Consider the following 9,774-nt stretch of genomic DNA (forward strand, 5'->3'; position numbering starts at 1 on the left):
TAGTATATATTTTTCGCTTTTGTAAACCAAATATTTCCTTACAAATGAAAACCCAATTAAAAGTGAGGAAAGAAATGTAGAAAAGTCACTACAAATAACATATTCGAAGTACATCAGACTTTGGTGAAAAACCAATAAAATTAACAAAAGCATGTCATTGAACGAATTCGGTCTATTTTTGACATCCAAATATTGGATTTTTATTGCATCTATGAATAAGATTAGATGTAGTTCATAGTTGTCAAAAATTAACAACATCCCTCCAATGGCACGCTAATGTAAAATTCATAGGTTTTGCACCAAAATTGGAAGAACTTCAAGTATGTTATTTGTGGTGAAAATTCTACTTCTTTTTCCTCACTTTTTTTGCTGGGTGTTCTCTGCTATGTTTAAAAATGTTTAATTTTTTTAACAGCCGTTTCAAATTTTCAATTTTAGTTTTTTTGAAACTTTGTTAAATTTCAGAATTTTTAGGAGATCTCATTAAGATGTATGGACAATAGATAAGACTGTTAAATGGTAAAAACTTAAATCAATAAAAAATTTCGGGAAAATCATTTTTGTAATATTTTAGAGAATACGTATTAATTCTTTACTGTTGAACATTTTAAACAAAATATTCGAGTATTTTAGTCCAAATAAAAAAATATATATAAACGAAGTTTTATTAAAACCGGAAATTCTTAACTCATAAACTGTAGAGTTCAAAAGTAAAATTTTGCAATATTTGGGAATTCTCGTATATACAATAATGAATGTTTTGCATTGAAGAATTTTTAAATTTTTTTAATTTAATACCAATATTTTTACCATATGGTCAGATATATCTATTCTTGTATATAGCATAATATATAGCCTAGTCTGTAATATTGTTTGTAGTATATTCTACAGCATAGTCTATAGTCTAGTTTACATCCTAGTCGGATCTATTATTTGGTCTATGCTCTAGACGAAAGGATTTAAATCCCTAAGATAACTGTGGTCTTAAAAAATATTTTTACGTACAAATAGAATGTGAATGTTATACCAAGGTTATACTCGAGTTGTTTAAATAATCACTAGATTATGAGGACTTTTTAAGAAACTTTAGTTAGAGTTTCTTTAAGATTATTATTACTTTTAAAGTTAACTTTTTTATACAATCTCCTGTAAAATTTTAAAACATTTTCATTAAATTTCAACATATACGATCATCACTTAAACACATTGTACTGCATGTTATTGGAATATAAGGAGCACAAATATCAATTGGTTTGCCCCGTCTATCTACCTTACATAGCAAAGGCGGTAGCGCCCCCCTCAATAGGGTCATTTTTTGTCTTCTATAAATTAAATAAATAAATTAAAATTTTACACAATAGAAAATAAAAGAAAAACACATACTTTTTCTCAGCCAACTCCTCGGCAGTTGGTTTATTTGCAGCTTTAGCTGCTAAATATAAAGCCATACTAAATTTTCCATCAGGTCCTAAAAAGGCTTCTGGCCCTTTAAGAGCTACACCTTTAACGCCCTTACCGAAGCCATGCTGGCCACCTTCCGTTATTAAACCGCAAGGACCATATATACCCTTTGAGGGAACTGCTCCTGGTCTATATCCTTTACTGCCATAAGGTCCAAATGCTTTGCCAAATCGTTGACCTACCGCGCAGTTGTGTAATTTAAAATATTTACCCAAAGGTTTTGATTGATCTTCTTTTATTTTCCAATCATTTTCTTCATACTGAGTAGCAGAACTAACTTTTTTCCTTTTCTTTGAGCATTTTTTTGATTGCAAAATACCAGCCGGTGGAGTTACACCAAAATCAAATTCAGTTTCACTATCTGTAGTATCTGACAATATAAGAGTATCTGCACAATTCGGTATTTGCCTTTTGAGACACTCCCTACAACACTGATATTCCAGTTTCTTTTTTTCCAAAAAACTACGACAACAACAGCCTGAGATAGGTTTGTGACAAATGCATTTGGCAAAACCCAATTCTTTTAAATATTGTTTAAGTTCACGTTTCTTTAACAATAAAGGATTTTTGCTGATTTTGAATTGTATGGGTTTCATATTATTACAAGATTCATAATTTTTAAGAGGTCTTAATGTTATATAGAAATCACCATTCTTTTTACATATATGCAGTGTAGGTTCTTTGGTATAATCCTTTTCTTCTTCTTTGTTTTTGTCACAATTTTCATTATCTGGCAAATCGCAGCACAATTGCATATTGTTGTTGATAAGGAAATGTTGCATTAAAGTTTTAATAGGTTTTCTTATGGCACCTGGCCGCCATCCTCTACGTAAACCATTAGTTTCGGCATTCCACAGCCAACCCATGTTATGAGGAACATTTTTTCTTCCAGCAAAACCGTTTAAGCAGGTTTTATGTCCAATTTTAGTGCCAGGATATTGACGTCGTTTATTGTAATCGAAACTAAAATGAAATACACACTTAATTTTTGTCGGTTTCGAAAGCTTTTCTTAATCCTTTTTTTTATAGAAAACTTTATATTTTTATAAAATACAACTTTTCTAATTTCAATATAAAAATTGTCCTTTTCCACTTACCTTTTGCCTTTGCAGGACTCATGTTGTTGAAAATTTTTTACCAAAAACTTTTTACGTTCAGCCTCTAAATTTACTTCATTAGTTTTCGGTCTACTTGATGGCTCATCTATTTTCTTTATATGTTTAGCTTCTTGTATCTTATCCACAGATCTCTTAACATTTCCCTTATGATCATCAATAATATTCTCATTTTTTGTTTTCTTTATATGGTAAAGATCTTTTAACTCTTGAAAAACTTTTGTTAAATATGGACGACAATCTGGACTGCTGGTCTTACAGATATTATACAAACCCGAAGATTTAGATACACATTTACCGCAGTCATCTTCAGCATTTCCAGGTGTTTTAAAAATATCTTCACAAAGTTTTTTAATGCGGCAATGAGCACAAATTTTACCATCTTTACAAGTACAACGAAATTTTTCAGCACCAGCTATTAAAGAGGCCTCACTTGGTTTATCTATGGTCGGGTCAGTTGTCTTATTGTTGGTAAATTCCTGAAGAATTTGATCCGCTGTTAGTTTATCATCATAAGGCTCTTCAATATTGTAAGGTATGGGCTTAAAACCACACTTGGGACAAGCGGCAAATTTCGGTAACCACGTAACATTCTCATGACACAGGGGACAATATCTGAAAATAAAGCACATTCTTAGAGAATGATATTATGTGCTTAAATATTTATAAGATTACCTCTTTGTTGGTTTCTCATTTAAATCCTTCGTTTTGCATAATATACTTTTGCTCTCGGAAACATATTCATCCGATATACATTGACAAGGATTATAGGTATCTTAAAAGAAAACAAAATGCAGTTTATTAAGAGTTATATCTTTATTTTCTTTTAAGTTAAAAATTTTTATATAAAAATTTACATATTTCAATTAATTTCTTTTATTGTAACGACATGAGGATAACGTATGTTGACGACAATTATTACAAGATTGTTTACCTGAACTACTACCAGAAGCAAATCTGCTATCAGATATACATTCTAAAGATTTACAAGGTGATTTTCTTATTCGATCCTTTGTCTTATTTTGCGAACAAGTTGGACAGCTTTCAGAATCTTTTGTTTTCTCCATTAAACTATCAATAATTTCTTGACATTGATTTACAGATTTCTTTAAAAGATAATGAAGATGAAGCTGTACCTTTAATTTTGAAAATAACAAAATTTTACCTTTGCTCTGCAGCAGTTCATCATATGCATATTATCTAAAATATCAGCATTTGGTAAAGTTTTACCATTTATATTACGAAAATTAGATAAATCTAAACAAGTAGCATTAGCAGATGATCCACTTTCGGAGGCTGGGATTACATCTGTATCAGTGCAAGCGATTGAGGCATCTCTATCATTACCCACCATAAAAAGTACATCATTAACGTTTATAACATTATCAGTTTGTTTGCATAAATTATGTTTTTTGGGTTCTTGGGTTTCTTTTAGGCTAAGGGTTAGTTTAAGCATAAAATATTTCTAATATTGATACTATTGCCTATCTATCTATAAAAACTTACTCAAACTCATTACACTTTATTTGTAGTCGTACAAATATTTCCATATGACCTACTTTTTCATTATTCTTCTTAATATCGGCCTCATCGCAATGCGTCAGTTCTCGGCCACAATCTCCAGCAATACAATTTATAAAACTAGCAGGCCATAGAAAATTACACGTTCCTAAAGTAAACATAAAGAAAAGAAAGTGACGAACCTATTTGCCGAAACAGGATATATTTTTTTAAAATCTCACCCACAGACTGTCCATCATAGAACACTTCACATTCTAAAGGTTGTTTAAATAATTGCTCTTTTAAAACTGTGGGTTTTTCTTTGAATTCCAAACCACGTTCTGCTTTAAATTCCGCTACATTGATGCGACTTGATGTTATTTTTATATAGTCTTTAATGAATTTTACATCGACTCTTAATTTTGGGATTTCTTCAGTGCCAATATTCGTTAAATTTATGTGTACAATTATAATGTCAAAGATAAATCCTAAACCGCCAGGACTATTTGTCGTAAACATTTCAAATAAAAAACTTGATTTTAAATATTGAAATTTATAAAAAAATATAATTTAATGAATTAAAAAAATTGAAATAATTTGAATAGCAATCTAATTTTAATAACTTTAAAAATATCCCAGGAAAAAATTTTGTAAAATTTGTAATTAGATAATTGAAATTTTTATAAAAAAAAATATTTTTTCTTTTTTTGAATTTAGCTAAACGAATATTTCAAAAAAAGTATTAAATTGAATTTTTCACAATTTTTTAATTTAATCGGGTCTTTTTAGTAGTGCGAGTTTTTGAGTTAGCAATCAAATGCCTATTAATAATCAGATTAGTTAATCTTAAAATAAATTGATTCTGATGTTAATCCCCTTTGATGTTTTTGAGTACAAGATTAAACTTAGCAGTGTTGCATTGCAAAACAATAGAAAAAGTCACTATTTGTTATCAAAAGAATGCATGTTTATAAAAAAGAAGAAGACAATTGCAAATGTAATATAAAAACTAATGAAAAGTTAAATATAAAGCAAAAATATATATTGTGAAATCCCCATTATTTATACTAATCGGTAAATCAAACATTTTAACGTTTATTTTAATAAAAATTGTATTATTTTTCGCATCAGCTGTTTACACCTTTGCATTTCTCGCTCAAGTTTAAACCACCTCCATTGGGCGCTTAAACTAGCAAACAAAATTAGCTGATTGCGTATTCAAAAACAACTTTCGATCAATTTTATTTATTTAATTCCTAATCCTTCACCTGAAGATTAGCCCTTAAAGTTTGTTAGCGAGCATTAAAAACTCAAATTGTCAGGTTATCCCACGTTGGTTCGGAGAGAGTCCCCAATCGACCTTTAGGAAGTTGGAGACCCGAACAAATTATAAATCCAAAGTATTATATGGTCTCCACCAGTTTAATTTAACATAACCTTAAAGAGTTAAACGAAAGCAAACAACGCATAACTTCGAAACAGTTACACGGAGTAATACATTCAATTGGTGCGAGTGGGACGCAATTCTGTCGAAAGCTTGGCAACAAACTCAAGTTTGACCATCCTTATAAAATAATGGCAATGCACAAGAGGGGTTACCCAACTCAGCCCTGAATTAATACTAAATTTATACTATTTTTATAAATATAATCCTTTAGGGTCAAGGTTTAGGAATTTAATTAAAATTAATCTTCGAAAGTTGTTTTTGAGATTCAGTTAATTTTGTTTGATAGTTTAAGCGCCAAATGAAGATATTTTAAACCTAAAATAAAAAAGTTTTCCAAATTTTTCTATAAATTTAAAGATTTAAAAGAGTTGTATTAAACTCTCTATATATAGAGAGAGAAAGTTTTCAAACATTTTTCAAATTATATATATATGGGACACTTTAAAACCGTTATTTTTAACGGCAAAAACGGCGTTCCCACGACAATTAGATCTTCGCTCCGGAACGACCCGAGTCATACTCGGCCAAAGATTGTCAACCCAGCGACAGCTGTATCAACGAAAGTTTTTTCCCCAGGAAAGAACTATCGGCCACAGTCGAGCTGTTACAACAACAACACAACAACGGCAAAAATTTTAGATTATTTTCAAAATTATTAATGAACAGATAGTATTGATTATTAAAAGTAAATTTTAATTTATATTCCTTTTATCAAAAAATCAAAACCAAATTCTTTCCCATGAAAAAGTAATAGGGCAACATATAAAGGTATAGGAATGCTAAAGATAATTATATTGTTAATGAATAGACAAGTGTAATTTTAACTTTACATATCGCCACCTGAAACGAAAACGACCCTAACTAACCAAAAAATCAAAATCCATTGTTTATTGGTTCTCCTGTAAAATTTTAAAAATGTTTGAGTTTTTGGTGACGATATGTAATTTAAATGTTACCTTAGAACGAAATAAAACTAAAAGTGAAAAGGGTGTATATAAAACAAAAATAAAACCCAAAGTTTATAGTATCAACTTGTTTTTTGGCATGCGGAAATCTGAACAGATGTTAAATTATCAACACACTTAAAAGTTCATTCGAGCAACAACAAAACAATTGTAATGTTTTCCTATTATTCAAAACCTGCCAATTGTTTTAAAGTTCATTGCAATGAAAATAATCTTTTAAAAGATTCTGAAAGAAAAATTACAATAAATAAATATCAAAAAGTTTCTTATCACAAAACCAATACAAATAATTACTCAACAACACCTTTTGCCGCATCATAAAAAAGACGATATCAGAAACTTTAAACAGAAATTACTGGCAAAAGAGCTCAACTGACCTTTGCTTATACCATTATCAAATAAAAGTATTAATTAAATATAAAAAATATTGTTTTTTTATACAACTAAAAAGAGGGATGTATTTTTTATTTTATTAATAAGTATTTCATTAAATTATAAAATGTTTCAAAAACAACATAGTTGTTTGTTCTTCTCCAGGTTTTTGGTGGTACATATTGGATTGTTTTATGTTTGAAAAAATAAAAATTACAATAATTTATGTTTTAAGCCAAAAAAATAAATAACAAATATTTAGCAATAATAAAAAAACTAAATTGCTTTCTAAAATACACATTTTAACATTATAAATTTGAAACGATTTTTTTTTTGTAACATCAATATATCTTTTGAGTATATGTTTAATGCAAAATTTTTATAATGATAATTTTGTTTGATAACCATAACGTTGTGTTAAGAAAACAATTTGTATATGGGCAGTATAAAATGCTGCTTCTCTAGATGTTCGAACACTCGCGGTATAAACTAAATTTACTTTCTGGCATTGATGATTTCAACGAATTCGGGTTTCAAAGAGGCACCGCCTACCAAGAAACCATCAATATCGGGTTGAGAAGCCAATTCTTTGCAGTTGGCGGCAGTTACAGAGCCACCGTATTGAATGCGTAGAGAATCGGAAACTTCCTTGGAGATGTTTTCAGCCAACCATTTGCGCAAGTAAGCATGAACTTCTTGAGCCTAAAAAGAAAATAAAGGGGGGAAGAGAAATTAAAATTGTATTTCAAATACATACATTTTCTAGATATAAATAAAATATTTGAACTTTAACTGTTATCTTTTGAATATTTTAAAATTTGTTTCAACTATTACATCATGATGCAAAAAAAATCTAACTTTAAAATCTAAAGTTAAAATATAGATACATACTAACTGCTGCAAATTTATAAAATGTTTCTACTTAAAAATGTTTCCTTAACAAATTCCTTACCTGTTGGGGAGTGGCAGTTTTGCCAGTACCAATAGCCCAGACAGGTTCGTAGGCTACAACAACGTTGGTCCAGTCCTTAACTTTCTTGGCATAAGCGGCCATTTGGCTGGCAACAACTTGTTCAGTTTTACCAGCTTCACGTTCTTCCAAAGTCTCGCCAATGCAGGCAATAACTTTAAGGCCCTCAGCCAAAGCATGGGCAGCCTTCTCGGCAATCAATTCATCGGGTTCACCGAAGACATGACGGCGTTCAGAGTGGCCTAAGATAACCCAGTTGGCACCAACATCCTTCAACATAGCGGGTGAAACTTCACCGGTGAAAGCACCCTTGGGAACCTTGTAACAATTCTGGGCAGAAATGTTAAACTTGGCAGGGAACAATTCACGGGCATATGACAAATAGATGAAGGGGCAGCCCAAAACGATTTCGGTGTTATCATCCAAAGTGGCACTGGTCAAGGTCTTGGCGATTTCAGCAATGGATTGCTTATCACCGTTCATCTTCCAGTTACCACCAACACAGAATTTGCGAGTCATTTTGTTTGTTTTCTTACACTTGCAACGTAAATTCTATAAAAAAAATAATATATTAAAATATTTAAACAATTTACGAATAAATTATTATAAAATGTTTTAAAATTAGTCTTTTCTATTAAAAGAAAAAATCCTTTTTTCACTTTCTTTTTCACAACAAATTTCTTTTTAGTACCTTCTCCGATGAAAATCGTTTTATGAATAACCTTAGTATGACCTTGTAGTTAGTTAAGAAGTACAAAATATGTTTTAACTTAACAGTGCACTGTTAACTCGCTAATAAAAACAATTTAATGTTAATGATAAGGATTGGCGTTTTGCCGGTATTTGGCATACTAAATAAATAATATTTATAAAATTGTAAGGTTAAATGGATAAGTAACATAAATAAATTATAATTAATTAAATATTTAAGCATTTAACATAAAAAAGTACTTATTATTTATAACTTTGTTACATTTGTTTGTAGTTTTCATTAACAGTCACGTACGCTTTACAGTAGTCAACACTGTATGCTACCGACAGCTGTTAGGTTTTTCTTTAAAACAATTCACAATAGCGAAAAAGGTGCTGCCAAGTTGTATATTTCCTATTTAACCCAAACAAGAATATAATAACATTATAGTTCGAATTATATATAAATTTTATAAAAAATGGGAATTTGAAAAATAAGAATCTGATATATTCCATAAGTTAGATAGATAGATAGATAGATAGATAGATAGATAGATAGATAGATAGATAGATAGATAGATAGATAGATAGATAGATAGATAGATAGATAGATAGATAGATAGATAGATAGATAGATAGATAGATAGATAGATAGATAGATAGATAGATAGATAGATAGATAGATAGATAGATAGATAGATAGATAGATAGATAGATAGATAGATAGATAGATAGATAGATAGATAGATAGATAGATAGATAGATAGGAAAGACCCTTAAACATTCATCTCTCGGAAAAATTAATTAAACAAATTCAAAATTGTGTAACTTACATTCTCAGTTGAAAATAGTAAAAATGAATTTTGCAACAAACGTTTCGGTGGTAACTGGAGAAAATTTTGCAAAAATTTTAATGTTATAGATGTCATCAATTTAAATGGAATCGGAAATAATGAAAATCTGAAATATCGTAGCTTTACTATAAAACTTAACTGGAAAATGTGTTAATTAAAATCTATAAAATATATAAAATCAATTGAAAAATTTAAAATGAAACAAATCAAACATCAATATTAGATATTTGACATGAAATACAAAACTACAGTTATGTTCAAAATAATAACAATTGAGTTAAACATTTGTGTTTGGTTTCACAAAAATTAAATAATTTTGTGTATGTAAAGTAAATTTATTAAAATACATTTGTATTTAAATTTATTGTTGTATACATCAATATTTTAGGCATGTAAAAAT

At 29.4% G+C, this 9,774-nt stretch overlaps 2 protein-coding genes across 2 annotated transcripts; both read right to left on the reverse strand.

The window, feature by feature from the left end:
* Nucleotides 1–1,033: 1,033 nt before the first annotated feature.
* On the reverse strand, nucleotides 1,034–4,692 carry LOC111677325. Its single transcript, XM_023438421.2, has 8 exons — nucleotides 4,319–4,692; nucleotides 4,083–4,245; nucleotides 3,742–4,012; nucleotides 3,511–3,682; nucleotides 3,252–3,351; nucleotides 2,559–3,191; nucleotides 1,384–2,424; nucleotides 1,034–1,322 (listed from the first exon to the last, which is right to left on the reverse strand). Exons 1-8 carry the CDS (start codon nucleotides 4,593–4,595, stop codon nucleotides 1,178–1,180), a joined length of 2,802 nt encoding a protein of 933 aa, XP_023294189.2. The 5' UTR covers nucleotides 4,596–4,692; the 3' UTR covers nucleotides 1,034–1,177.
* A 2,213-nt stretch (nucleotides 4,693–6,905) lies between these two features.
* On the reverse strand, nucleotides 6,906–8,629 carry LOC111677334 (triosephosphate isomerase). Its single transcript, XM_023438434.2, has 3 exons — nucleotides 8,522–8,629; nucleotides 7,813–8,382; nucleotides 6,906–7,562 (listed from the first exon to the last, which is right to left on the reverse strand). Exons 2-3 carry the CDS (start codon nucleotides 8,347–8,349, stop codon nucleotides 7,356–7,358), a joined length of 744 nt encoding a protein of 247 aa, XP_023294202.2. The 5' UTR covers nucleotides 8,350–8,382; nucleotides 8,522–8,629; the 3' UTR covers nucleotides 6,906–7,355.
* Nucleotides 8,630–9,774: the final 1,145 nt, after the last annotated feature.

Source organism: Lucilia cuprina, chromosome 4 (assembly GCF_022045245.1).
Source record: "Lucilia cuprina isolate Lc7/37 chromosome 4, ASM2204524v1, whole genome shotgun sequence".
NCBI classification, from domain to species: Eukaryota; Metazoa; Arthropoda; class Insecta; order Diptera; family Calliphoridae; genus Lucilia; species Lucilia cuprina.

Bases quoted from the DNA above. Each gene is read 5' to 3' on its own strand.
- LOC111677325 (XM_023438421.2), bottom strand. From the start codon at position 4,595: ATGTTTACGACAAATAGTCCTGGCGGTTTAGGATTTATCTTTGACATT. The intron at 4,013-4,082 runs GTAAGTTTTTAT...ACTAACCCTTAG, and splicing joins ATAAAGTGTAATGAGTTTGA to CCTAAAAGAAACCCAAGAAC. The intron at 1,323-1,383 runs GTATGTGTTTTT...TTTAATTTATAG, and splicing joins GAGGAGTTGGCTGAGAAAAA to AAGACAAAAAATGACCCTAT.
- LOC111677334 (XM_023438434.2), bottom strand. From the start codon at position 8,349: ATGACTCGCAAATTCTGTGTTGGTGGTAACTGGAAGATGAACGGTGAT. The intron at 7,563-7,812 runs GTAAGGAATTTG...TTTTCTTTTTAG, and splicing joins AAACTGCCACTCCCCAACAG to GCTCAAGAAGTTCATGCTTA.